General features: G+C 54.2%; 13 protein-coding genes and 1 non-coding gene across 14 annotated transcripts; 8 read left to right on the top strand and 6 right to left on the bottom strand.

The window, feature by feature from the left end:
• Positions 1-38: 38 nt before the first annotated feature.
• On the top strand, positions 39-287 carry DL89DRAFT_222063 (thioredoxin domain-containing protein; the record flags this gene model as incomplete). The annotated part of the gene is made up of 1 exon (XM_040884563.1): positions 39-287. A coding segment is annotated over one exon (249 nt), but the record flags the coding sequence as incomplete, so codon positions are not given.
• A 1,109-nt stretch (positions 288-1,396) lies between these two features.
• On the top strand, positions 1,397-2,182 carry DL89DRAFT_266278 (uncharacterized protein). Its single transcript, XM_040887025.1, has one exon. The coding sequence runs from the start codon at positions 1,535-1,537 to the stop codon at positions 2,126-2,128; it is 594 nt and encodes a 197-aa protein (XP_040744772.1). The 5' UTR covers positions 1,397-1,534; the 3' UTR covers positions 2,129-2,182.
• A 2,007-nt stretch (positions 2,183-4,189) lies between these two features.
• DL89DRAFT_282709 (uncharacterized protein) lies at positions 4,190-6,200 on the bottom strand. Its single transcript, XM_040889706.1, has one exon. It carries the CDS (start codon positions 5,795-5,797, stop codon positions 4,661-4,663), a length of 1,137 nt encoding a protein of 378 aa, XP_040744771.1. The 5' UTR covers positions 5,798-6,200; the 3' UTR covers positions 4,190-4,660.
• Positions 6,201-8,609: 2,409 nt separating this feature from the next.
• On the bottom strand, positions 8,610-9,182 carry DL89DRAFT_266276 (uncharacterized protein). Its single transcript, XM_040887024.1, has one exon. The coding sequence runs from the start codon at positions 9,079-9,081 to the stop codon at positions 8,788-8,790; it is 294 nt and encodes a 97-aa protein (XP_040744770.1). The 5' UTR covers positions 9,082-9,182; the 3' UTR covers positions 8,610-8,787.
• A 434-nt stretch (positions 9,183-9,616) lies between these two features.
• On the top strand, positions 9,617-12,160 carry DL89DRAFT_244976 (WD40 repeat-like protein; the record flags this gene model as incomplete). The annotated part of the gene is made up of 1 exon (XM_040885079.1): positions 9,617-12,160. One exon carries the CDS (start codon positions 9,617-9,619, stop codon positions 12,158-12,160), a length of 2,544 nt encoding a protein of 847 aa, XP_040744769.1.
• A 197-nt stretch (positions 12,161-12,357) lies between these two features.
• DL89DRAFT_291792 (uncharacterized protein) lies at positions 12,358-13,081 on the top strand (the record flags this gene model as incomplete). Its single annotated transcript, XM_040890232.1, has 2 exons — positions 12,358-12,607; positions 12,642-13,081. The coding sequence occupies 2 exons, from the start codon at positions 12,358-12,360 to the stop codon at positions 13,079-13,081; spliced, it is 690 nt and encodes a 229-aa protein (XP_040744768.1).
• Positions 12,764-14,203, bottom strand: DL89DRAFT_266275 (uncharacterized protein). Its single transcript, XM_040887023.1, has one exon. It carries the CDS (start codon positions 14,182-14,184, stop codon positions 13,132-13,134), a length of 1,053 nt encoding a protein of 350 aa, XP_040744767.1. The 5' UTR covers positions 14,185-14,203; the 3' UTR covers positions 12,764-13,131.
• Positions 14,204-14,504: 301 nt separating this feature from the next.
• On the bottom strand, positions 14,505-16,289 carry DL89DRAFT_122311 (uncharacterized protein). Its single transcript, XM_040883222.1, has one exon. The coding sequence runs from the start codon at positions 16,085-16,087 to the stop codon at positions 14,810-14,812; it is 1,278 nt and encodes a 425-aa protein (XP_040744766.1). The 5' UTR covers positions 16,088-16,289; the 3' UTR covers positions 14,505-14,809.
• Positions 16,290-17,600: 1,311 nt separating this feature from the next.
• On the top strand, positions 17,601-18,782 carry DL89DRAFT_122393 (adenine nucleotide alpha hydrolases-like protein). Its single transcript, XM_040883223.1, has 2 exons — positions 17,601-17,946; positions 18,039-18,782. The coding sequence occupies exons 1-2, from the start codon at positions 17,686-17,688 to the stop codon at positions 18,447-18,449; spliced, it is 672 nt and encodes a 223-aa protein (XP_040744765.1). The 5' UTR covers positions 17,601-17,685; the 3' UTR covers positions 18,450-18,782.
• Positions 18,234-19,069, bottom strand: DL89DRAFT_122539 (uncharacterized protein). The gene has a single exon (XM_040883224.1). The coding sequence runs from the start codon at positions 18,963-18,965 to the stop codon at positions 18,507-18,509; it is 459 nt and encodes a 152-aa protein (XP_040744764.1). The 5' UTR covers positions 18,966-19,069; the 3' UTR covers positions 18,234-18,506.
• DL89DRAFT_266271 (uncharacterized protein) lies at positions 19,009-19,814 on the top strand. Its single transcript, XM_040887022.1, has one exon. It carries the CDS (start codon positions 19,116-19,118, stop codon positions 19,707-19,709), a length of 594 nt encoding a protein of 197 aa, XP_040744763.1. The 5' UTR covers positions 19,009-19,115; the 3' UTR covers positions 19,710-19,814.
• A 1,332-nt stretch (positions 19,815-21,146) lies between these two features.
• On the top strand, positions 21,147-21,229 carry DL89DRAFT_t52. Its single transcript has one exon. It is a non-coding gene; the product is annotated as a tRNA-Leu (tRNA).
• A 274-nt stretch (positions 21,230-21,503) lies between these two features.
• On the bottom strand, positions 21,504-23,263 carry DL89DRAFT_266268 (uncharacterized protein). The gene has a single exon (XM_040887021.1). It carries the CDS (start codon positions 23,256-23,258, stop codon positions 21,528-21,530), a length of 1,731 nt encoding a protein of 576 aa, XP_040744762.1. The 5' UTR covers positions 23,259-23,263; the 3' UTR covers positions 21,504-21,527.
• Positions 23,264-23,917: 654 nt separating this feature from the next.
• On the top strand, positions 23,918-25,311 carry DL89DRAFT_266267 (uncharacterized protein). The gene has a single exon (XM_040887020.1). It carries the CDS (start codon positions 24,195-24,197, stop codon positions 25,293-25,295), a length of 1,101 nt encoding a protein of 366 aa, XP_040744761.1. The 5' UTR covers positions 23,918-24,194; the 3' UTR covers positions 25,296-25,311.
• Positions 25,312-25,517: the final 206 nt, after the last annotated feature.

Raw genomic sequence — 25,517 nt, 5'->3', positions numbered from 1 at the left:
GTTCAACCAGCTCCTCAAGGAGAACCCCAAGGTCGCCGGTCGACTTCACTGCCACCTGGTGCGGCCCATGCAGGATGATTGGTCCTATTTTCCACAAGCTGGCCGAGACTACCGAAGGTGTTGCCTTTGCCTCTGTCGATGTCGACAAGAACAAGGAGGTTGCCGAGAAGTATCGTATCCGCGCCATGCCTACGTTTGTCTTCATCAGGGATGGTGAGAAGGTTGATGAGCTCGCTGGTGCCAACAAGGGCGGGTTGGAGAACAAGATCCAGTCTCTGGCTGCTTGAGTAGTCCCCATTGGATATGCTATGGGAATAAACATTATGCTCCCTTGTGAGGCTAGCAGCTAATTAGGTGTATCTGTTTGTGCATATTCAATGTATGCTATTATCGCTGGTTGTTGGTAGCTGCCATAGTCGTCATTAACAGCCATGCCGGCTCCCATCATTACGATATGTCATCTACAATACCATACCATAGTATGCTGCGATGGTGTCTCAGAGAGAACACAATGTTGTCCTCAGAGGCCAGCCATCAGTGCAATGTGAACTAGTATCTAAGAATGAGCCGGCTGTGTCTATGTCACACCGACGCTATTGCACAATCTCGGCAGTCAGCCGTACTTTCTCTCCTGTGCTACGCGCCAAAGGAATACCAGCAGCAACCATGCAGCTCACTAGTGCAGATATCACTGCAGGTATTTGCGGACGACCACAGCAAACTACGCCCCGGGCTCTGACATCAGAGGTTTCTCGCCAGATTAGCATAGTCACTGTTGTGATACTGGAAACTTAACGTGGTATATAACTAGTGACAGTAAAGAAACTAAGGAGGGCTACTGACGCGCTGGCATGTACTGAACTATATAGTGGGGCCACTACTCTTGCGTATGCACTGTGGCGTGGATCTAAGGATCAGGATCAGTTATACAACAGTCACAATGACATAGTCCACTCAATGTGACATCACAAAAAGCCTGACTTGCATATCAACTTGGGCGATGTTCGTGTCACTGAGACATACGAGCCAGCACGAGCTGAGCGGCAACACCAATGTCGCTGCGGGCTTCACAGCGGAATGACAGCGTGATTATTTCTAGAAAATTACCCGGAAATTTCTTGCTCCGCTGCAGAGAAACATCCACCGCATGCCCGTTTATAGTTGTTTTTTTTGGCCCGGTACCATACACCTGAGTGTGAACCGATGGGCAGTCCGGCTACGCCACCGGTTCATGGTTGAAGTGTCAAGTAACTGCGTGCCGCTCCAGTGACAGATGGAAATGTCATTTTCAGTAATCGTGCTTGAAAAAAGACCCTAGCTGGAGGGCAAAAATGCGCATGCTATCGTCATCCCCCAGCTGCTCGTGTCACCCCTTCTCTTGTCCTCATTTATGCTCATTTATTTTCCACATCCTGTCATTTCAAACTTGCAAAATCCAAATGGACCCTGTTGACTTCAAGCCGAAGGGAATTCTGAAGAAGCCGCACGAGGCACCCGACAAGGAGGCCCAGTAAGTTCAAGCGCATTCTGGTCAATGAATAGGAGAGAATGGCAAAAGGCGTCTCCGACATTTGTGTTTAATGAACCACTCACCACGGTGCTTAGTCTGCGCTGGGACGAGGACAACCTGAGGATAACAGAGGCGCAAAAGGACGCCAAAATGAAGGTTCTCGAGCCGAAGACGCCCTACATCCACTACAACCCCGAACTAGACGCCGACCTGCAAGAGATGGAGGACCTGAAGCTCTGCTCTGATGCCTCCTCGCGGTCATCATCAGTGGCATCGTCGCCGAAGCATGCTGTAGTTGCGCCGCCGCCAGACTGGGTGTCGGAGAGTGAGGATGAGGCGGAAGATGAGGAGGCGAAGGCGAGGCACGAGCGGTTCCAGCAGCTGCGCAAAAGGCACTATCATCTAGAGGGCAAGTACGTGCACCAAAATGCCGAGGACCTGCCCGACTCGGACGTGTCGATTGCGAGTGCTGGGGATGCCGATAGCAGCGAGGATGAGCATGGAAGGCAGGCAAATGGGAGAGCAAATGGACATGCCGATGTGCACGTCACCAAGGGGTTCATCAGCACGTATGGAGCCGACGATGAGCAGGCGGGCAGATCAAACATGGAGCTCTAGGCTTATCTTTGTCTATTCAATAACAACGGCACACTTCTTGGTTGATTAGCAGACTATGCAAGCGCTGGCATACGAGTGTCAATGCGCCTCCACATTCCAGACACCAGTTGAAGCTGAATGGGGGTACATCCCCGCTTATCCTTGTTTGATAGCCTGGCAGATCATATACGACGGACTTGACACAGCAAACACACCACCATTGTGCCAGCTGTCAAGTCACACAGCAAAAGCCGTACATGCAGAGCACCTGACGTCAACGCTGGCAGCTGACGGGGAGGAGGAAAAGGAGGCTGCTGATTCCCGGACGAATTTCTAAAACCAGACTCCGGAATGCCAAACCGGCAAGCGACATAGCGCATCGTGGATACAAATAGCCTATGGCAAAACATTTGTGCGCCAGTTACACCAGGTCAGAGTGACAGGGATCAACCCCTCGCAGTACATGCAGATGTGATAACAATACCTCAGGATCATGCGCTGGGGGAACATACTGGCAGTGTACGACAAGAGGGCGCTGACAAATGCATGAAGCCCAGCCCAAAGCTGCTCGGATGCATAGAACGACATAATCGATACGTTACACCGGCGCTGTGATAATTCCCGAGAAGAAACATCCGGCAAACTAATCGACAATCCTGGCACAAACACCGGGTTCACGAGCCAAGCACCAAGCGATGAAACGGACAGACAGGCCCAGGACTGCTAAGCAGATACTGCGGTCATGGCGGCAAAACAGATTAGTGAGACCTCAGATGTGCCTGCTGGATTTGTCAGTAGGGTGATTTGTCAGGGACTGCGACCGTATTGGTGGACCAAGAGGTACCCAAACGGCCGGGGATTTCCACACAGGCACGGATTTTGCGTGGGAGAGCGACAAGATTCCGCCCAGCAGCCATCTGGCGCCGAGAGTGGGACCTGCGCGGGGAGCTGTGGCGAGTACGCTGTGGCGCGCGCACCCCAGCGGAGATGTCTGTGCTCAAGCCATGGCTTTGCTGTGAAAACCGCACGAAATATAAAACGGCGCGGAGCTCAGCTCGCTTGTGTGCTCGAAGGGGGTTTCGCAGAAATCTGTGCTAGGCAGACAGCCCTGCCTGTAACAGGGGGTAGAGTAGCGCGGGCCCGAGCTGCGGCCACGGGCCAATACCACTGACCGAAATGTGATGACGGATCAAGCAATGTATGTTAATCGGTATCATGGGAGGCTGCGAATAGCAGTAGCAGGTCTCCCTGCACTCCCCCACAAACTCTCGGTGATAGTAATGAAGAAGGGAGAATCAGCTGCAACGGAGGTCAACGTGGTTGGGGGCACCGATGTTGCTGCTTATCCTGATCCCACGCCCCCTCGCATCCTGGCTGCTCCTGCTGCCGCAGCAACGCGTGATGTAGATGACAAGGTTCTGAGCAGCGTGGTCGTCGAACGCATCGACAGTGCCCAGGACTGGGCGCGATCGGCATTTGGCGACTGCACTGTCGGAGGCGACGTCGGCACTTCAGGACATGGCAAATGCCCGTTTTCGCCTAGGCTTTTATGGCCATCAGCCTTCCACGCCAAGGCGCACTGCCCACTATGAACAATGGAAAGGGGCCAGCTTGTTCTCGAGTGGCTTCAGTTCTGAAGACCAGGCCAGCGCCATGTGTAATTATAGCCTTGATTTGCGCCAGTGATGTCGCGATATTTTTGTAAATAACAGAGTCACCCTTTTTCGCATTGTCGCAGAGTGCCTCCTGTGATTCATGGACGCAGCAGGCTGCTGTGACAGACACGGAGAGGTGCTGCTTGGCATAAGCAAGCCAGAGGGGATCTGCCTCTCTGCCTCACGCAAATTTGTCAGGTGCACCAGGCGCGACGAGCCTTGTTGCCTAGCTGCGCTAGCGCTGCTGCTCCATATCCCTCATGGAATTTCTGTATTGGGTTTGTGCAGGAAGCCGAGTTTATTCCAGCCCATTGTAGTGCCGGACAGAACAAGCAAATCTCAAATCCCGAACTCTTTACGCTGCAGACGATACGAGAAAATCGCTTTTGCGACGGCGAGTTCGTGACTGGCACGCAAATTGGTCGCACTTCCCGGTCTGACAGGAGCCTTTCTGGGCTCTTCTCAATGAGAGCGCCAAGCATTTGAAAAAAGGAGAATGCTTCCAGAGATCGGCGGGCGAGGCACCCACCCGTCGTCATTGGCAGATGGCTATTGGCCGCTATTGTTGCGCCTATTCGTGGCTTGAAAATGGCAGCAAATTTGCTTGAGCGCCCTTTTTCTCTTTCAGCTATTATGCAGAGTGTACAGAGGTGTGTTTGGCAGGAACACCTGAAATAGCCCAAACTGGTTTTTTAAATTAGTAATTGACCATGGACTCTCGGCGCCGTGTCCCTTCTCCCATATGCAAAAAACGGTGCCGATGCCATGATCGTCACACACACGCCTGATGAGACTGGGCACATTATGCTGGAACATTGGGAATGGAATGTTTATGTTCTGTTTGCCAAGAAAATAGAAAGTACTGTACAGGAGAGAGCAAATGTGTTCTATGAGGTAGTCATGCGAACCACTCGGGGAAGAGGTTTGACGACTGCGGCATGGTTGCATTGATGACCAGCGCCGCGTTGCCGGGAACCATGGCCACAGCCGAGGTAGCCATAGCAGCCTGGGCGCCCAGGAGGTTCTGTCCAGACGGCAGCGACGGGACAGTTGGGTTCTGCGCCGTGTACAGCATGTACGGCGAGCACTCGCCCACGTTGGACCTGATGCTGGCCTGTGCTGAGCGTGGCGGCGAGTACAGCATCGGGGTAATGAGGTTGTCAGGCGATGCAGTCATAGCACACGACGCCGCCAACGACGCCGCCGCCAGGTTGGCTGGCTGGGTCAGCGCACTGGCCAGGAGCTGCGAGTAGTCGGCAGGGAACACTGAGCTCGTCGGCGTGGTGCTGGGCGTGCCTGCCAGGGCGACGGTTGCTGCGGCCATAGAGTTTTGGAAAATCTGCTGTTGCTGCTGCTGCTGTTGCTGCTGAACCTGCAGGGCTGTGGGCACCAGGTTTGGAGAGCCTGCCAAGGCCGGCCCAGGCGTCAGTACCGTCGACGGGCTGGCAAACGAAAAATCTGGGTTCAGCGGCATTTCAGGCGACGCCGACATGTGCGAGATTTCGTCGACCGACGCCGTCGACATGTACGACAGCCCATCGGTTACCAAGCTCACCAGGTCCGGCGCACCCGTGTATGCCGCCGGGCTCAGAGGCAGTGGGCCGCCCTGAAGCAGCAGCGACTGGGACATATCGATCTCGGGTGTGCGCAGCATCAGGTCGGCCGGAGCCAGCGTCTGCTCGTGGATGCTGAGCGTCTTCTTTTGCACTGCCTTGGTGCGCTGCCGCCCTTTGGCTATTGTGTGGCAGGGATCTGAGACTGATGCACGCTTGCGCGCGGTGGTCTCCGAGTGCCGCGGCTTGAAGAACCGTGCTGTCGGTCTGTACACACACGTCTCGCCCTGCGCTTTGCACCTTGTGCATGTCGGCTTGTTGCCGCTGCACTTGCGCTTCTTGCGACGACAGTTCTCGCACGACCGCAGCAGAGGGATGTCACTGGGATATGATGGAATACCGTCGGCCGAAATTGCCCGCGCTGCGACCAGCGGGACTGTCATTGCTGAGTCCGAGATGCGATCAGAACTTGAGTCTGCCATGTGTTTTATGTGAATAGAAGTGGGATGGAGGGAGGGGGAGAAAGAGTGTCGCGGGGAGAAAGAAAAAACTCAGAGTATAAAGGAAAAGCTGAAAGGTTCGTGGGAGCAGGTGTGACTTTTTATAGAGAATACACCACAGGCAAGAGGGAGGGGTGGTAGGGGGTGGGTTGAGGTGCAGGGTTTGTGGATATAAAAATAAATCAACAAGCAAAAAAAGACCAAGTGTGCGAGAGAAGAAATAGGTCGAGAATATATATGATGGTGATGGACTCGAGTTTCCCGTTTGGCGATTACAAAACGGAGCCAAGAATTAGTAAGCACCAGATAATGTTTCTGTTGGGCAATAGAGTGCGAGGTGGTGAAGAAAAGAATGTCTGCGTCTGCTTGAGTGAAAAAAAAAAAAACAAGCAGGCTATGCAAAACCGGGAAGGAAAATTAACCAATATATAGGGTATGCCCAGTTAGCCGCGAAATCAACATGAGCTGCGCGCGTCTCTTGGGGAGAAGTGAGGATGGACGGCAAGAACGGAGGTGAAAACTGATTTGTATAGGGGGGGTTGGAAGGCCGGATGACGAGCCCGAATGGAGTTTTCTCGGTGCGATCAGGCTGCAAGTCCGAAGCCCGTATTTTGCAATTCACTGAGAAAGCCGGTGGGGGCAGCAAGGATTAGAAATGCCCAGCGATGATTCACAAGAGGCAGCGACGAAGTGACACCAGGGAGGTGACGGGGGTGACCCGATTGGACCTATGCCCGAGAATAAAGCGAGTCTTGAAAATCACCGGCAGCGATTGAAGAAGGGAGTTCTAAGTATCAGAACGAGAAGGTTTGTAGAGAAAAGCGTCTGGGATAAGGCCGGTAGGCGCGCACTGGGCAACCTTAATATGCCGCTGGAGGACCCACCGCTCCGGCCGCTAGACAAATTATGCCCGCACGCCCCGCCAGCAGAAGCACATTGAATATGTTTGGCACAGGAAGCCTCCTCGCTCCAATTGATTTACTTTGCGACAGCATATCGACAGAGGGCAGGCATGTCTTTTTCGCCAGACAGCACAGCATTTAGTGCAGGCTGTTCCAGAGTCGCTTTGGAAAACCGGTGGCCAGGACAGGGAGGGTCGCTTGCAGGCTTAGCCAGGAGGCACTTTGGCAAGCAAATCATGCCTTCTCTGAGCAGAAATACAAATACGCAATCAGCGGGTACACCCCAGTCGCACATACAAACACGCCTTTCTGCATGCCCGCAGAGCACACTCAGCTGGAGCGAGTAGGCGTCCAATCGATTCCTCTTGCCATGCTAGTTCCTCAGCCCTGCCGGGTTCGAATAACTTTGATCGGGCCCCATCCGACCCCAGTACGGGACACCTTTCTAATTCTGGTGATAAGTCCGATGAGGATGTATTTGTCACCAGGGTCATAAGAACCTGAGGCAATGACTGGCAGTGGGTCCTGGAATGATATTTATCCTGTTCTGGACACCACCCCTTGCCCTGCCCTGCCCAATCGCCTCACTGCAGCATATCTGAGTCCGTGTCGTATCCAGGCATATGGCGCCCAAGGCAAAATGGTTTGGCCAAAAACACACGAACTCCGGGTCTGCCTGCTTTGCCTCTTTACGATGATTTCCGTTGTTGCAGAAACACTGCAAAAGCTTTTCGCTGACGCTTATGCTGCAGCAAATTAACGAGCTGAAATTTTGTGCAGCATGCTATCGCGCATATGCTGATCGACACTGTATTCATGCCGATGCTATCTCCTGGGTGCCTCCTGTGTGCCCCTGGCTTCTGCAGCCAGCTGTGCACCTTGTCCCCAACAGCAACCAGGTGTCAAGGCCATGTTTATGCATGTTTGGGAAAAGGATGCCTTGCTCTTGCTAAAATGCATATCCTCCCATATCACCCTCCAGTCAAACACGCATTGAAAAGCACGCAAATGTGAGAGGCTGCAGTTTGACCTGCGTCCTGGTGTGTGTGCACGAACCATTCAGCAACTACCCTTTCTAGAAGAATACTTACGCCTTTATCCCCCTACCCGGCCATATGGACAACCTGGGACCAATTGAATTGCCATTCAACCGAACTGCCAGCGATTGCCTGCGGTCATTCGAGGTAGTACCAGCATACTGGCAGATTCTCAATTGCCGGCCATGTTCGTCCTATCTAACATCAGCCTCTAATAGAGAGCAGTGGGATAATTGTAACGACAAGGTAGAACCCAACTATCAACCAGTGACTATCTCCGAAGGCAGCCAGTCATTGGCGCACTTTTGTATCATCCGACAACCAGCCAAGTCCTCTTTTAACAATAGCCCCGCATATCGATACCTCGGGCATGTATTGCATGTGGATGTAAAGGAGGGTCTCTATTTGTCCGGGCACAGTATCTTCAACGTCGGTTGGGGAACGCGCAGACCAAAAATAACGTAAATGTGACCCAGACTTTGCACGCCCTCCATTTTGCGCAACTCGGGTGGAAAACCCCTATGTTTGATAATAGGCGGAGTTCCTTGCAGGAGGGGTACGCCGTTGGGTAGAGCTGAGTGCAGTGTGCTATCCCACGTACAAATTTACATTATTCAAAGACAACTTATGACAGCTCAGGCCACTCCCCAAGCCAGGATCGCTATGGTCACAGTATGAACATTACGTGTTCTGTGGCATTTGAGATAAAAAAAAAAAACGAGAAATGCACCGCCCCCTAGTCTTTTTCTTAGAGCATACGAAACGGCCAAACACAAGTCCACAGAGATACAAAGCAATTTTCCGGTTACTCAAGAAGCTGCCTACAGGGTCGCTTCTATCCTAATATTTGCCGGAACCCTACATAGCTTTATTGCTGCTTCGTCAAATGGTGACGGTATGTATACAAGGTGTGCACTGATGTGTTATCAATTGCATCTCTTATCAGCTGCATCTATTGCAGGATAATGAAAACATTCACCTCAGCTTGTAATACAGACTGTGCGCTATATGAGCAAATGGAGCCGGGTCGGTGCTACGATTCTCGGTGCTCGGTTCCTCGTACCATGTCTGTGCTTGGTCCGTGGTTGGCTGATAGCGGCTGCTTAGTGACTGACGTGTGCGAATAAGCAACCATACCAGCCACTAGAAATGGGGTGTGCAGTGAATGATTGCTGTGTTGGAACCAGTCTGAAGTTATTGCTCTCAGGTACATCACAATAAAAGGGTAGAAGACAGTGGGTACGATGATGAGGTATATGGTTAATGTAGATAACGGGCTTCGAAAGAGAAATACAACGGTGGGCACCGAATCGCTCCATATCTCCATTACGACTCACTGTCGACCACAGCAGCAAGTAATTTGCAAATAGTGGTCTCCTTGAGTGTGCTTTGGAAAAATGATATTGTTGGAGTGATGGCTCTAAGCGGACCCATGTCGTCCTCCTGTGGCTCAATGATTGCAAGTATTCTGAAGCGAAGTGAAGCGCTGCACAGTATGGTTGCTGAGTGAGTTATCCCAGCGATGGATGGTACCATATGGTTTATCGCTGATGTCGAAAGAGGCCGTTTCCATACAAGTCTTCAGCCTCGGGCCATGGTCTTCATCCGGGTACCTCCGAGCCCAAGAATGACCATATTCCCAAGTGTCTTAACTGTCTATAGTGAGCCGATCACTCAGTGAGCCGCGGTGGCCAGCGATTGGAGCTTCTCGAACCGCAGGCACACCAAAATGGAGAAAAAAATTGCAGTATTCAGTTTTTCAGACACCACCGCCAATTCACTTGTTTTTTTTTGCTTCAACAGCTACATTCTAATCACAAACCACTAGGGTTTCGCTGATTCCTCACTAACACCCTCCCTAGATGGCAGACGCACACACAGAGTTCATTGGGTGCGGGTGCAACCGCACACCGCATGCGCTAGACTGGCACGGCAGCCTCGTGGCCTTTGGCAGCTACCACTACGTTGCGCTCTACGATCCGTCCAGCCTGCTCGGCGTGCACACAACACTGCACGGACACAGTGGGCGAGTGAACTGCGTCAAATTCGCGCGCACACTAGCTGGGCAGTCCACGGGGGTGATAATTTCTGGGTCGGCCGACAGCACGGCGCGCGTCTGGGAGCAGCGGGACGGTGAGTGGATCGGGACGGAGCTCGCAGGACACACCAACCCAGTGATCAGTACGACGGGCATTTGCGCGGGGGATTTCATGGTGGTAGCTACGGCGGCGACAGACGGCACAGTGCGTGTGTACGAGTATAAGGATTTCTCGGCAGACTTGGTCGAGATCATTGAGATAGGCTCGCGGAATGCGCTGGATGTTACACTGGCAGCACTGGAGACCGGGGAATCGCACGCGCTGGTGCTAGCCACGGGCAACACAGACAGCTGCGTGCACATATACACGCGGCTGGCAGCGCGCGGATCGGGGTTCAAAAAGTCGCTGACTCTGTCGGGCCATGAGGACTGGGTGACGTCGCTGTCGTTCCTGTCCTACAGGCCCCGCAGCGCCGCAAGCAATTCGACGATTGCGCACTGGCAGAGCGGCGACGTGATTCTCGCCAGCGGCTCAGAAGACAAGTACATTCGGCTCTGGCGGATCACGGCGGCTCAGGCGATGGAGTCGGACAAATCGACGTCGGACAAGCAGGCAGCGCAGGCAATGCTGGACGCATTCTCCAGGTCGCTGGGCTCGGGGCTGAGCGACGGCGACATCACGGCGAATGTGCTGGCGTCGACACAGCTGAGCACGCGCAAGCACGCAATCACCGTGGAGTCGGGATCCCAGGCCTTTGCGTTCTCAGTGTCGCTGGACTCGGTGCTGATGGGGCATGATGGGTGGGTCAACAGCGTTGCGTGGAACGGCGGCGGACAGACCGGCCCGCTGCTTGTGTCGGCTTCGCTCGATAGCTCGGTGCTGGTATGGCATCCGGATCCCGACGCTGGCGTGTGGGGGTCGGTAGCGCGGCTCGGCGAGGTAGGCGGCTCTGCGCAGGGGTTCCTAGGTGCCGCCATGAAGGATGATGGCAGCGCGCTGCTGGCGCACGGATACCACGGGTCGTTCCATATGTGGCAGCAGCCGGACCGCGTGGCCAGCGAGGCTCTCTGGCAGCCCACGCCGTCGCTGTCGGGCCACTACGGCTCAGTGCAGGATGTCCTGTGGGATCCCACCGGCAGCTACTTGCTAACAGTATCGCTGGACCAGACATCACGCCTGGTTGCGCCGTGGATCAGTGACCGGGCAGAACACCGCGGGTGGCACGAGATCGCGCGGCCACAGGTGCACGGCTACGACATGCGGTGTGCTGCATTTACCAGCCCGTTCCAGTACGTGTCGGGTGCCGACGAAAAGGTGGTGCGGGTGTTCCAGGCGACACAGCAGTTTGTCACAGGGTGGCGGTCGGTCAGCCACCCGAGCATCGAGGCCAGCGAGCAGGAGCGCAGCCTGCCGGTGGGCGCGTCCCTGCCGCTGCTGGGGCTGTCGAATAAGGCTGTGGAGGAAGACCAGGTCAAGGCAGCACAGCAGGTGGCGCAGGGCGAGGCCGAGGAGCGGGGCGAGTTCGAGACCCGCCAGACGCATGTCACAGCGCAGGCCGCCGCCAGCCTGCAGCAGTACACAGGGGTGCCAACCGAGGAGCAGCTCCTGCAGCACACGCTGTGGCCCGAGCAGGACAAGTTGTACGGTCACCCGTACGAGATCTTCGCTGTCGCTGCCGCTCGCTCCGGCAAGTGGATTGCGACGTCCTGCAAGGCCGCAGCTGAAAAGCACGCAGGAATCAGGTTATTTTCGACAGGTACGTGGAGGCAGCCGGGCGCGGGACTTCCACTGCACGCCCATGCGCTGACGATTACCAGGCTGCGGTTCAGCCCCATTGCTGACAAATTCCTGCTCAGCGTCAGCAGGGATCGCTCGTGGGCAGTGTACGAGAGTACTGGCAAAGACGACGAGCCGTACCGCCTGCTGTGCCGCCACCCAAAGGCCCACGCACGTATCATCTGGGACTGCGCGTGGGCACCAGACGCTCGCTTCTTCGTCACTGCCTCCCGCGACAAGACCGTCAAGGTGTGGGCCGTGCCAAAGGACAAGGCCGACGGCAAGCCAGTGACTATTGTTTTCCCTGACGCTGTCACCGCCATTGACGTGCTGCCGGCCAGGATCGGTGGGCAGTATGCGATGGCTGTGGGCCTGGAGGGCGGTCGCGTGTTCGTGCTCACATCCGAGGCCACGGAGGATGCGGTGCCGGCAGCATGGACCCCCAAGGAGGTGCCGCGCAACCAGGCGCACACAGCGACAGTCCAGCGGCTGTCGTGGCGGCCGAATCCCACTGAGGCAGACGGACGGGCGTGGCTGCTGGCAAGTGGGTCCGACGACCAGTCGGTGCGGATTCTGACTATCACACTCTAAGGCAAAACAGCGGCTAGTTGCAAGGACAGACAAGCGTAGAAACCCTGATTTTGATCACAGAAACCATCAGGGCTAAGCCACGTGTATTTCCCCATTATTTAACCAGTCTAAACCACATTTCCTTGCAGCAGCGACTGCGAACCGCAAAAAAAAAATAGACACAGCAGCTTTTTACCTCTCCCTTCCGTGCAAAACTAATGACTGAATTCTCCTCGTTTCGCAGAACAGCGTGGGATCCAATTCTGATTCTCTCGCAAATAGCCACGCTGCAATGCTTCGGCTACAGCACGTACTCGTTCTGCATGGTAATATCCAGTTTCCTGACGGATATCGCGCTCTCGCCAGCGCTGCTGTTCGACAGCACGCTGGTGCGCGGCGACACCGTGCAGGGCTGGGTGATCGGCCTGGCACTAGTTGGCATCGGCCTCGCTAACATCCTGCCCTTTAGTGTACATGGTGGAGCGATCGCGCCTCTGCATAGACTTTTCTTTGACCTTCTACACGATCCACCTGGCGCTCGCGTGGTGGTACCAGGGCGAGCTGCCCAAGACGCTATTGTGGTGGGCAGCGGTGGGCCTGTCCGGGTGCATAATGGCGTTTGTGGGGCGGGCGGCGTGCCTGCGGAGAGAACTGCTGCCGATTGCGATTAGGAACTTTATGCCGGACCATCCGAGCGAGCGGCGGGAGGCGGATGAGGAGATGGAGATGGAGACCAGGGTCGAGCCAGAGGTCCTGTATGAGGCGGATGCGCAGATGGACGATGCGGGCAGCGATGACTGGGGCAACGACAACTGGGGAAATGAGGACGATGACGACGTATCTGCTGCGAATGTGCAGGGATCCAGGCCGCGCACAAACACGCAGCAGGCTGCTGAGGGCGCTGCTCTGCTCAATCCCAACAAGGGCGACAAGGACCGTTGATAGATTTTTTTGCTGGAAATACGAACAGAAATGTAGAGAAAGAAACTGGCTTAGAGCTTGGCGATGATGGCGTCGGTGAACTGCGTGTTGGAGGCCTTGCCACCCAGATCGGCGGTGATGGCCTTGCCCTCGGCAATGGTCTGCAGGGCAGCGCCCTCGATGCTATCGGCGAACTTGTTGAGGTTCATGTGACGCAGCATCATGCACGACGACAGCAGCAGCGCAGTCGGGTTGGCCTTGTCCTGGCCGGCAATGTCGGGGCCGGTGCCGTGGACGGACTCGAAGATCGACGCGTCACGGCCAATGTTGCCCGACGGCGTCAGGCCCAGACCGCCGATCAGACCAGCGCACATGTCGGACAGAATGTCACCATACAGGTTCGGCATCACCATGACAGTGTTGGCGTACTGAGCCGGGTCCTGCACAATCTGCAGGCACGCGCGGTCCAGCAGCACCTCGTCGAACTGCACATTCGGGAACTCGCGCGCCACCTCCTGGCATGCCTGCAGGAACAGACCGTCAGACAGCTTCATGATGTTGGCCTTGTGGACTGCAGTGACGTGGTTCCGTCCCGTCGCCACCGCATGGGCAAACGCAAACCGCGCGACGCGCTCAGACGCCGGCTTGGTGATGAGCTTAATGCTCTGCATCACTCCGTCCACCACCTCGTGCTCGATTCCCGAGTACTCGCCCTCGGTGTTCTCGCGGATCAGCACCGTGTTGACATCGCTGTAGTGGGTCGCAAAGCCCGGCACCGACTTGCACGGCCGCACGTTCGCGTACAGGTTGAACGTCCGCCGCAGCGTCAGGTTCAGCGACACGTGGCCCTTGCCGATAGGCGTCGCCAGCGGGCCCTTGAGCGCAATCTTCGTCTTCAGAATCGAGTGCAGTGCCTCGTCAGGAATCACCGTCTTGCCGTCGCGCAGCACCGGCGTCACGTCCACGTGCTCCCACTCAATCGGCACCTTCGCCGCAGAGAAGATGCGCTCCACCGACTTGGAGATCTCCGGTCCGATGCCGTCGCCGGGAATCATCGTCACCGTGTAGTTGCCGCTGCCGTTCTTCTCGCCGGCGTATGTGCCGACGGCCGACTGCGACGCCATGGTGCGGGTGGCCATGCTGAGAGCCTACTCTGTGGATATTAGCTGGCCTGCTCCCCTGATTCACAGTTCCGTCTGAATTCCTCCAGCCACCCTATACTTTACCTGAGACTTGGTAAGAGCGCGACGGGTGAGGCTAAACATGGTGTGTATCCTAACTGCTATTCAAGAGCGTATAAAAGAGAATGCTAGTGGTGAAGAAGGGGAGAAGAGGAGAAAGGCTCGCAAAGGAGAATTTTTATCCCTGCCTATTTCTCTATCAGCAGGCCTGGTGTCTGCTTGTTCTCGACTTTCTCCTTATCTATTGCCCTCTGCTAGGCAAACTCCGGGGCTGGGGATTGTTGGGGTGCGTGAGGTGCTGGTGTCTGCCTGTCTGCCTGCCCAACCCTTTCCAAGCTGTGCACGCGTACCTGGGATCGCCCTAGCCAGCTCGCTTTGGAGAGCTGTGACTGGCCCAGCACTCCCGTCTGTCCGCTCGGTCTTGACCTGAAGGGCGCCTTATGATAAGGGGAACCGTAAACCCCCGAGCAGAGCAGCACGCAACGCCGCTGCCCAAAGGCTTCGTGGGTAAAACAAGGTCAATTTCTCGGAGCTACTAAAATGTACTGAAAATACCTCAATATAATATTCATACGCGGGGCTTCTTGAACAGCTGCTGGTCGGCAGGCGCCGGCGCAATGTTCAGGTGGTGGTGCTGCTGGTGGTGGTGCTGGTGGTGCTGGTGGTGCTGCACAGCCAGGTTGCCCGAGAAGTCAACTCCCGCCGGATGGTGGCACGGGCATCTGACGTTGTTCAGCACATTCGGGTCCTTCTCCGTGATCAGCGACTTGAGCCATTTGGTCTCTGTCTCCAGCTCCTGCACCCGCTTCTCCAGCGCCTCGGCCTTGACCGTCATCTCGCGTGCAGTCCGCTCAAGCGCCTGCTCCTTCATCTTTTTCTTGATCCGGAAACGTGCAGACGCCGCAGTGTTCCGCCGCCGCTTGTCTTCTTCTGCCGCACGCCGCCGCTGGGACTCATCACCCTCCTCTTCGTCGTCGTTGTTGGACACATCATCACTGATAGCCTGCGGAGGCGTTGCCGCCTTGGGCTTGGACGATGACCGGCGCTGCGTCGGAGGTGGTGCCACCGCTGCCGCCGAGACCACTGTCTGTGCACTGCTGCTGGCAGCGCCATTGGCGGTACTGGAGGAGGTCTTGGGTGCAATCGCCGGCTGGTGGTAGGTCGGTGCACTTGGCGCAGGGGCAATGGCAATCATGTGGGAGGAAGACGAGGAAGACGAGGAAGACGAAGCTGCAGCAGTGGTGGTGGTAGCTGAGGGAGAAATCGTAATCGGTTGCTGCGGCTGCGGCTGCTGAGGAGCCAGCGGAACCAGCGGGATCATGGGCACCCCGTTGACAATGATCGGCTGCTGCTGCTGCTGTGCCTGCTGCGGGTACATGACCTGCGCCTGCGACAGCCGCGCCCACTGAGTGTGCTGCTGCTGCTGCTGCTGCTGTTGCTGCGAGGCGGTCCCTCCCGCAATTGCACTGAAGATGTCGGCAGTAGCCTGCCCGCCCATCATGAACCCGAGTGCATTGCCCTGCGAGCTACTTGTGTGCGGCGTGTGTGGCTCCTGCTGAGGACTCATAAATCCCCAGCTCTGCTGCTGTGCCTGCTGTACTTGCGGCTGCAGCTGCTGTGGTTGGTTGCTGGAGGTGCTAGAAATGCTTGAGCGAGCCTCCGAAGACGAAGTGCTCGATACTGGTGACTCTTTGCCCTGTGGCTCGTCATTAACTGGCTCAAAATTGAACTGCGCATTGCTCCACAGAGCAAGCTCGTCCTGAAGCTCCTGACTGCTAAGCATTGGAGTCTGTGGTGAATCCGGGTTCAGGCGAAATAGCTGGTTCCAAGCGCTCAAATCCGCCATTTAGACTCTTCAAAATCGATAAGAGATATAATCCAAAAAGTGATGATATTTCCTCAGGGCTACAACGAAACGTCTGAGAAAATAGTATCCTTGAAAAGAGCACGAAAAAGGTGAAACAGAATCAGTCAGGAGCAATATAAAAAACCGAGTTGGGAGCAAAAAAAGAAAGGATAAATTTGGGGAGGAGGCCAGAGGGGGTGGAAAAAGAAAAAGCGGCCAGAGCAAGAGGGTTGGAAAAAGTCAACACCCGATTGGAGCACTGGGCCCAGTATATAAGTTTTCTGACTAATACTCGGTGCGCGAATTAGATGGCAACCCCCACTGCGTGTTCGCTGGCAAAGGAGCCTGCCGGCGGGGAGTCCAAGCTTGATTTCCTCGCTATCTGCACCGGTTAATCCCCTCCTTAGTACCGCTGCCTTTCCGGGCTGCGCTGGCCTGCAAATGCGCATTTTCCTGTGTAATTCCTTGCTGCTCCCTTCCAGCCCAGCGCCGGCTCACGCAGAAACTCACAGCCAGGAATTCCACTTTCCATCCAGTCAAATCCCATCTTCCCTTTCACCGAGCTAACCCCCTCCCATTCCGGCCCGCTCCTGCCTCGTCGTCTCCTATGAGCGTGCCAGGGAAATTTACGCTGGGCATGCAGCTGCAGCTGCCAGAGCCAAAAAGTAGCACGGCCAACGAAATGACGCCATCGGCAATAGCCGCTTGCACCATTGGGTCTGCCCGTTTCATGCACGCATTCCAAGAAAGTTGTTTGAAACTCCCCTCCCTTGCCCTTTACATACCGCCTTGACCCGCACCCCAAGTCCACTTTGAGAGACCGCATAAGGCCGATCACCACCGGATTCCCTTAGCCATTCTTGCAAACGGTATACTGGATACATCTTTCCGTTGGGCATAGGGGTGCCGGCAAATCCTTGCGATGGACTCTGTTGATGAGTGGACAGACTACGGCAGATTCGTTCGTCTGCCCAACACCGGCGCTACATCAGCCTCGCCCGCGCCCCCGGCGAGCCCGCAATTTGAATGAGAAAATTGGAGGCGTGCTTAAATTAATTGCACAGATGACCCACACACTGTGTGTGACTTTAATTTCTGCGCCCAACCTTTGTCCTCGGCTCGCTTGTTGCTGTCTTGACACCCTCTATTTATGGCATTCACCCCTTTCAAGCCTCACGTCGCGAGCGCTGAACATCGCACCATGGCGTGCAGGGATTGAACATGTATACGCGAAGAAAAAGTCGCCTGCAGCACCATGTACTTGACCATACTGTATATACCAAGCGGAAATTGAGGTACCACAAATATACAAGCATGATCCTGGGAACCTCAGGAGCGCATAAGTTCATTACACGTTCGCCATACGTGCATATGATACGTGTGCACACCACCACATGGACACTCCGTGATCTGATCTCTCTGCAGTGATTACGCTTGTCCGGAATCTGCGGCCCACTCGGGGTTCGGGGCTCTTGGCTTTTTTGTCAGCACGCTGGCGGAGAAAACCTGCCATAGATGCCGCTGCAGCGATTCTCACTCCTTTTTTTTATTTTATCAGTTCTATCCCCTACACCTCCCCTTGTCTTTGTTCTTCAGCCATGAGCCGCCAAGGTCTATCGATTCCGGGCAAAACCCCCCAGGACGTCAACATGGAGGACGAGGCCGACGATCTGTCCATACTCCTGTCACGCAGCGCGCCAAAGATCGAGCGCCACAAGACCGTCGTCCCGATCCACAAGGACGACGTGGCCTTCTCGGACTTTGACCGCGCCATCATTATTGCCATCGACGAAGGCTCCAACTCAGACATTGTCGTCGACTGGGCTGCGGACCGTCTGCTGCGCCGGAGAAAAGACCTGGTAAGAACCACCTAAATTTCGGTCGCTGAATTTGCCGAATTTTTAAAGCTTGCTTCGCTCACTCAACCCCTCGCTTCATCTTTCTTTTGTAGGTTGTCTTGGTGAACGTGCAGCCCGAGTCAAAATCGTGGAAGTCTCAAAATATCGGGGGCTCGCTCGCCCGGCCATTCAACCGCCTGTCCAAGCCTGTCCAGCCCGAGACCATTACCATTGACAACGAGGCGAAGGAGCGGTGCCGGGAGATCCTGTCGCCCTATGCCGAGAGGCTACAAAAGGACGGCTTTGTCGTCAAGGGCATCTGCCTCATTGGCAACCCAAAGGAGGTCCTGGTGGCAAGCTCCAATATCAAGAAGCCCACCATGATCGTCATGGGCACCCACGGCCGCGGCTCCGTCAAGAGGTTCCTGATGGGCAGTGTTGCAGAGTATGTCCTGCACCACAGCACTATACCGGTGGTTGTCGTGCCGAATGGCGCCAAGAGGCCGACTGAGAGCTCTGACTAAGCCATTCGCTTGTTGTTCTTTTACCTTCTGTTGAAAAGTTTATCTGCCCTTAGTCCTTTAGACGCGTACCCCTGATGCCCCCGTCACGGAATGACTGTCCACGAGGCTGCCGAAAGGGGGAGTGGGAATACCAATATGCGGCCATGCATCCAAGCCTCCCCACGCAGTCGCTAGCAGAATGCGAGTAACTCGACGGGCTTTCGTTTGTTGACACATTGGTAGTCCAATTCTTTCCTCAGGCGAGTGGGATGGAGCAATTCTAGATTTTCTGGCCAAAACAACAACCACCAGTGCCTTGGTGTGGCGCTGCACGGGCAGCATGCTCAGGGCGCAGTAGTAAACATGCAGAAGCGTGGTTCGGCAAACAATCCTCCACATAATGCCTACTGTCCCACCTGGGCCATCGAAGTTTTGTTTTTGCGGTCCCGCTCTAAGAAACGCAGTCCCCATCCTGACGTCCACTTCGCCCACTGCTGTTTGTTTCAGGCCACCTCCCTGCCTCCAAAAAACATTCATATGCGAGCCATTCCGGCAGTTTGCTACTGATATCCGGCACCTATTTCATTTCATCCTTTGCACCTGGCTCCGTTGCCTCCCTGTTCTCTCCAATAAACATACCCCCACGGCTCTACATTTGCACGCGCATTTCTACGAGAATACTGTAAAATGAACCGCCTTACTCTTGTTCTCGCTGCCCTCATCTCAACAGCCTACGCCGAATTCGATGCAAACATTCTTGCCCAGCTGCCTGTCCCACCCAAGCCGCCTGTCGCCCCCACCCAGGCACCGGCGCCTATCGACCCAAACAACCCGCGCACTCAGCCGGCACCCCGCCAGCAGGAGACCGTACCTGACGCCGCTTCAATCCCCGCTGGCCTTGAATCGCTGGTGCCCGGCTTCACCAGGAACACCGCCCCCGCCGTCCAGATCACCGTCGATACCGCTGAGCTTGTGGCTCCGACGCCCACCGCTCAGGAGAAGGAGTCGCCCAAGATCTCGATTGACCCCGCCACCCATGCTGTCACTGCTGCATCGCGCCCCACCACCGATGCTCCGAAAGCCACCCAGGCAGCAAGCTCGAACAAGAGCAAGAGCGCCGGATCCCATGCATCTGCTGATGCCAGTCAGGGCAGCCTGGGCGGTGATGAAGACTCGCTTGATCAGTCGAAGCTGAAGAGTATGTCAGGAAATGGTGCAGGCAAGGCTGTTCCGGCTGCCATGGTGGCTGCCGCTGTGGTTGTTGTGGCCGGATTCTTCTGAATGAAAACAGCTATCTATTGTGTTCTTCACAATATCGGGGTGGCCAAGCCAAGTATTTGTTTCGTCTACACTGTTTAATTCAAAAGTATCATGGACAAGTAAAAAAAAATGTCTATGTCGTTATTCAGGCTGTGTGGCAATCATTAATAGGTGTATTTGTTGTATTTACATGAGTGTTAATGAAGATATGTACTGGTATTACAGGTCCGCGATGCTACTCACCAGGCAGGCGCTGTGCATGTTTGCCAAATGCTACTTTGGCGATATAGTGTAGAGCGTGTGACTGGACACCTTGGCAGCGTCTGCACTCGAGCACACAATCGCACATTCGACATGTCAGACACCATCCTGTCAGGCAGTAGCGACATGGACACCGACAAAGATTGCTGGGCAGTTGTTGGTAGATGCAAGGAAGGAGATGGTTTGAACAAGAATGTGCTTTGTGTCTTGAGGGATGAGATGGAGGGCGAAAATAGCGCCAGACACCGACCCTTTTATATCGTCTGGGCAGGCTTTCTCTTGGTGGGCTGCCCAGCAGGCCGAATAGAACGCGAAAATCATGAAACACGTTGCCCCCTTTTCAGCGCTTCGCCGGGCTCCCACACTGCTGCACCTGCAGCGGCGGTCATTGGCTGGCCGGGGTGCTGCGCATGCCAAATTTGGCTTTTCCTTGGGACGCCGTTGCTGCCAGACAATGTGTAGCTGCGGTGATGGATGATGGAGCTGCATGCAAGCCATGCATCACTGTTCGGAGTGCCAGTTTGCCGCTGACCAGCACTCCTCGCTGCTCGCCTGATGCGCATTAGGCGTTACCAAAAAGTGCATTATTGCTATTTGGCCCGGTGGCCGGGGTCGCTTTGCGAGAACAAGCTCTTTCTGCGTCGGACCAGCTCAGAACAGGTGCGTGGTCCAGGGCTTTTATGGCTATTTTCACCACGACCTGGTCTGCTGACATTTAGGTGGAGTTGGCACGAGTATACGCACATGTGCATGTGGCCCCTGGGTCATTTCTGCTGGAGAGACAGCAGTGTAGCACCGACGACACCAGGTAGCTGTGGCTCACTGGCGGTTTTCTTCTGAGCAAGCCGCCCAGCATCCTCCACGTGAATAGAGGCTTTGTGCAGCACGAGATAAGGTGCCTATATCAAGCATAGTGGAGATGCAACGCGTCGTGATAAGCATCAGCCCATTGTCTGCCGTCGATTCCGCAGAGGCTTTGGAAAGATAAGCCAGCTGGCGAACATGACAAACACGTCGACTCGCTTGGCTGCACCACCACACACCCTTGCTTCTAATAATGCCCCATGCTACCTGCTGTGCATCAACAGTCATCTAGATGACAGCATGTGTACTGAGAGAGACTATCGGCAATCAACTTCAACATCTTGCCTTTCATTTTATCAGTGCTCCATTTTCTAAGGACTCAGCAAGCCGATTGGGAAGATGGCCGAGCGGTCTAAGGCGCTGCGTTCAGGTCGCAGTCAGTATCACTGGCGTGGGTTCGAATCCCACTCTTCTCAGCTTTTTGCACTCCCTTTTTGGCAACCTGCGACCAGCAGGATCGCCCAACCCAACATCGCTATGCTGAATCCACCCCTAGAGCAGAATTCTTGGTCTCTTTTGTATGTGGATTGCTTTTTTACTGCAATGCCTTGAATGGCAGTTGATCCCAGTGGACCAGCGCAGTAGTCGCTTTTGCTTTCCCCTTCACAGAATTAATTGCGTCCTCTACGCACTGGCAGCTCTTTGCTCAACCTTTGTTCGTAGTGCTCCCCCTCAGAAATGGGCAAGAGAGCACAGCACACATGTTTAAGGCCACTAGTAGAGTCTAAAGTAGCGGCTGATCTCTGAGTACTCGCATACAACAACATCCGACTGTATCCGTTCTATATTGCTTCGGATTTCATCGGCATGCTCAGTATCCACGGCAAGTTGCTGGAGTGCCGGAAGAGAGAGAAGCAATCTAGATATGGCTGCTTCATCGAAATAGCCTGTGGCACGCATGCCGAAAACCTGCAAGCTCTTGCTCGTTGTCCGGATGTCGCTCGAAGTCTGTAGATCGTCCAGCCGGATAGCGTCATGACCAGTTGGTGGAATAGCGTCGCAAGTATCCTCCGACATGTAGCTCTCTCTCCAGTAGTAGGAATCCCTATCACCTGGGTCCATTGTCGTGCATGAAATTCGGAGGTATTTCAGTAGGACCAACTGTCCCAGCAGCTGTTTGATGAGTGTCATTGGCGCGATGTCTGTGTCCAACGAAAGACATACGAGGCTCTGCCAGAAAAGGCGTGTTGGAAAGGGCACCATGGTCTGAAGTAGAGCTCTCCGAACCGAGGAGTCAGCTAGATAGAACCGGGTGACAAAATGTGCAGGATCATTCACCTTGCTATCTCCACCAGGTAAAATAGTCTTTAGGTGAAGGCAGCTAATGTTGCGAATAATGACAGTGTCGATTTGGGCGAGTTTACGGTAGTTCTCGTTGATCTGCAGCAGCCTCAGCGGCGCGTTTTGGAATGAGGAGTATGCATCCCGATACACACCGGTGGATTGGCTAACCAGCAGCTTTGAGAGTTTTGGAAATGTGCGCAAGAGATGGGCAGGAAGGGCCAGGGTTTGCTGCTGAGAATCAGACCCGCTCTTAAAGTGGAGCTGGAGTTCAGTGAGTCGGCTGAGAGGACCCGTCCAAGTGAAGCCATGTTTAAAGATTCCCACCGGCACCTCGTTCTCTATATTAAGCAGTCTCAGCTTCCGAAGATTCAAACACTCAAAGTATACCTCAGGTGCAAGAACCCGGAAGCAGCTCTCGTCAAGCTCAAGTGAAGCCAGCATAAGAGTTGCTGGCGCGTGGAATGTCAAAGTCATTGGCTGGAAGCACTGGAGAGAGGAAAGCCGGCGAGCAAATCTCGAGAGTAGCGTCTGGTAGTGTGGTGATATGGTATAGTTGAATGGTTCGGGTGTAGTAGGAGAGGGAGGAGTTTCCAGAGTATCATCGGTGTGCGGGGGAATAGCTGCATGTAGCCCAATTGCTTTCAGGGTTTGGTAGCTGTGCCGAATGAAATCGAAAAAGGCATTGGCATCTTTCTGCATGTCCAAAGTGCGGCTGTCTGTTCCCGACCTTAAAATGCCTTTGCCATAAAATTGGATCGTGCTCAGCCTATCCCAGGGTGGTGATGTGAGACCAAGGGCACCAAGTGCGGTTGTGAGTCGGAGGGGTCCAGTGTAGTCGTCGCTCATGATGACACGCAGAATGGTTGGCAAGTGTGGGTTTTGCTGACAGAGGAGCGATGTGATGTTGGAAACCCACACTACCTGCCTGACATCCTTGCTGCGCTGCTCAGGATGGGTGCGTATAATCGTTCGCTGGACAAAAACAAACCGATAGGCATGTGGTGGCATACAAGACTTCCAGTGGCGGCAGACGGTGGCGATGCGCATTGCCTCCCAGTAATCAGCGAGGACAGCATGCTCGTGGGTTATGTCGTGGCACAAGAAAGCTATTATTCTGGTAAGAATGTTGGCAGGCAGCTCGTTAAGGGTGTGAGTAGGCATCTTTGGGAGGGATTGGAGCGGAGGAGGATTGGATGATTCCAGTGTACGCCATGGCGACCACTTGGGTTTTTATACTTGTTCTGTAGCGCTGGATGAGGGCTGTGCTGTCCCCTGGGTATTGCAGCGACACACGTCTTCCTTACTGAGACACGTATCTGGATAAAACAAAAATGCACAGAAGGTCCTGGAGACGTAACGTCTAACCCTATGGCCATCGAGGAAGCAGTGCCGTGGGAGCCAGCTTTTATCCCGTCATGCACGTGTGCAGCACGGAGTCGAGCCATGTGGGTCTTTGTAGGCTAGAAAGGATTGTGAACATGCTGCAGTACCTGCTGTGTTCATGGCTGGGCGATAGAATGGGAATCAGATTTGATCCAATTATCCCTATTTGGCTTTTTGGTGAAGGAAAGGCTTAAGGTATCCTGTCTCTACCACCTGGACAGCCATAGATGCGTGCCATTTTTATGTGAAAATCGGCAGAGTTAAGTAGTGCACTGGTGCTCTTGCAGTCAACACGGGCTCTGCTGGCTACATCTACTTGTAACGATCGTACGTCACTCCAAAATTCATGTCTGAGCTATGTGGCCATCGGCTTTCAGGTACCGACTGTACTCTGTCTATAGACACATACCACCACGGCACCACCTGTGTGTGGTATTGCAGAGTATAGAACTACTACAAATGGAGTCAATGTCAAAATGGCCCGTCTCTGTACTGCGACACCTAGAAAATCTGCGCTCAACACAGCAACCGGGTCTGGAAATCTTCTTGGAACCAAAATAATCTGTAAATCCCAAAGTGAAACACCACTCGGCAGGGACATCCTCCGCAGCCATTCCACCGCTCGCGTCGATTATAAAAGACCGGGGGCTGCCGCTTACTCTCACAGATTTGTTCATTATTTTTGTTGCAACTTCATTTTCCTATAGCCTTGCCATGGTTTCAACTTACCTCCCGGCCCACGTTGATCGCAGTGCCATCCGCCCTTGCATTGTTGACATGAGGGTGCCATTCATCGATATTAACAGCGAGAAACAGGCCGTCCAACAGCAGCGAGCGCACAAATCACCGTTCATCGTGCTAGAGAAAGACTACTTCACAGTCTACAATGCCAATGGTGGCCCATTAAAGTGTGACTATATCTCCCGGAACTATATCACAATGATGATGCGGTACTACCCTAAGCGCCCTGGTATGTGGTGTTGTTTTCAGGTGCGTAATGGTCTGACTTTCAATCCCGAGCCACCAGCTATCTACTTTATTCACGAAAAGTCCAGCGATATTCTGATCGAGGACCCATCAGAATGCAACACGGTCTTGATATATTACAACGAGAAGGACATTGCGAGGTTTGCAGCGACAACAAGGGCTGCAGATGGCTGCTGCAACCATTTCTTTGTTGTGTATGAGGATGGAGTCGAGCAGTGTTTCGATGCCAATAATCCACAGAGCAGCTACACTTTCCCACGCACCCTCAAATCCGCGTTCTTACCGGTAGTGAGGAAGGGTGTTGACGCGATTGAAAGGTTCAAGGATGAGGACAGACTGTTTGAGGAACGCCAGATATTCAAGCGCCTGCCAGACGGAGGATTCAAGCTAAGGGACATTAATGGCACCGATGTTCATGATGGCGAGGGGTTTTCATTGGTTGTCAAATTCGATGACGATGACGAACGCGAGTTTGATACATATGCTCTCGAGATATACGAAGGTGAACTCATGGCTAGGCCAATCCTTGACACTCTATTCACCTGCGAGACAATCGAAGGCATTATGTACCTGAATTACAATGGGCAGTATCTACACTGCCCTGATGATAAAGATGGTAGCATAGTTGTCTCCCCAGAGCTGCCCGAACGGTCCGACCGTCTTCAAATTAATTATGATGGCGCGGACATCCTCCTGACCAGGTGGGACACATCAGATTTTGCTATCTATGAATGGGTTAAGGCATCGGTAGGATGCATTGCACTCCATGGTAATTGGTATGAACAGCGCCTTTATGGTGCAGTGCGACTTCAGCTCATCAAGGTATAAATAAAACGTATCTTCTACTCAGCTGAACTCTAAGAAAGTGAGGAAGATTACATGATAGACGTCATTTACAGCGTAAGCCCCCTGACAAAATCTCTACGCACACCAACAAACCAACACATTCAAGGTGTTCCGTATAACGATGAGTCAAAACAGCAGAAATTGGTGTGGCAATCCGGATACAGTAGCAATGCCATTAAAGCCTGGAGGATAATAACACAGCTT

This window comes from Linderina pennispora (assembly GCF_002104995.1).
Source record: "Linderina pennispora strain ATCC 12442 chromosome Unknown DL89scaffold_4, whole genome shotgun sequence".
Lineage (NCBI taxonomy): Eukaryota > Fungi > Kickxellomycota > Kickxellomycetes > Kickxellales > Kickxellaceae > Linderina > Linderina pennispora.
This window is presented reverse-complemented; position numbering and strand designations above follow the sequence as displayed.

Coding starts and splice junctions, on each gene's coding strand:
- DL89DRAFT_266268 (XM_040887021.1), bottom strand. CDS start 23,258: ATGCCTACTCACACCCTTAACGAGCTGCCTGCCAACATTCTTACCAGA.
- DL89DRAFT_266271 (XM_040887022.1), top strand. CDS start 19,116: ATGAACCGCCTTACTCTTGTTCTCGCTGCCCTCATCTCAACAGCCTAC.
- DL89DRAFT_122311 (XM_040883222.1), bottom strand. CDS start 16,087: ATGGCGGATTTGAGCGCTTGGAACCAGCTATTTCGCCTGAACCCGGAT.
- DL89DRAFT_266276 (XM_040887024.1), bottom strand. CDS start 9,081: ATGGAGATATGGAGCGATTCGGTGCCCACCGTTGTATTTCTCTTTCGA.
- DL89DRAFT_282709 (XM_040889706.1), bottom strand. CDS start 5,797: ATGGCAGACTCAAGTTCTGATCGCATCTCGGACTCAGCAATGACAGTC.
- DL89DRAFT_266275 (XM_040887023.1), bottom strand. CDS start 14,184: ATGGCGTCGCAGTCGGCCGTCGGCACATACGCCGGCGAGAAGAACGGC.
- DL89DRAFT_122539 (XM_040883224.1), bottom strand. CDS start 18,965: ATGAATGTTTTTTGGAGGCAGGGAGGTGGCCTGAAACAAACAGCAGTG.
- DL89DRAFT_122393 (XM_040883223.1), top strand. CDS start 17,686: ATGAGCCGCCAAGGTCTATCGATTCCGGGCAAAACCCCCCAGGACGTC. Junction 17,947..18,038: donor TGCGCCGGAGAAAAGACCTG/GTAAGAACCACC, acceptor TTTCTTTTGTAG/GTTGTCTTGGTGAACGTGCA.
- DL89DRAFT_266267 (XM_040887020.1), top strand. CDS start 24,195: ATGGTTTCAACTTACCTCCCGGCCCACGTTGATCGCAGTGCCATCCGC.
- DL89DRAFT_266278 (XM_040887025.1), top strand. CDS start 1,535: ATGAATAGGAGAGAATGGCAAAAGGCGTCTCCGACATTTGTGTTTAAT.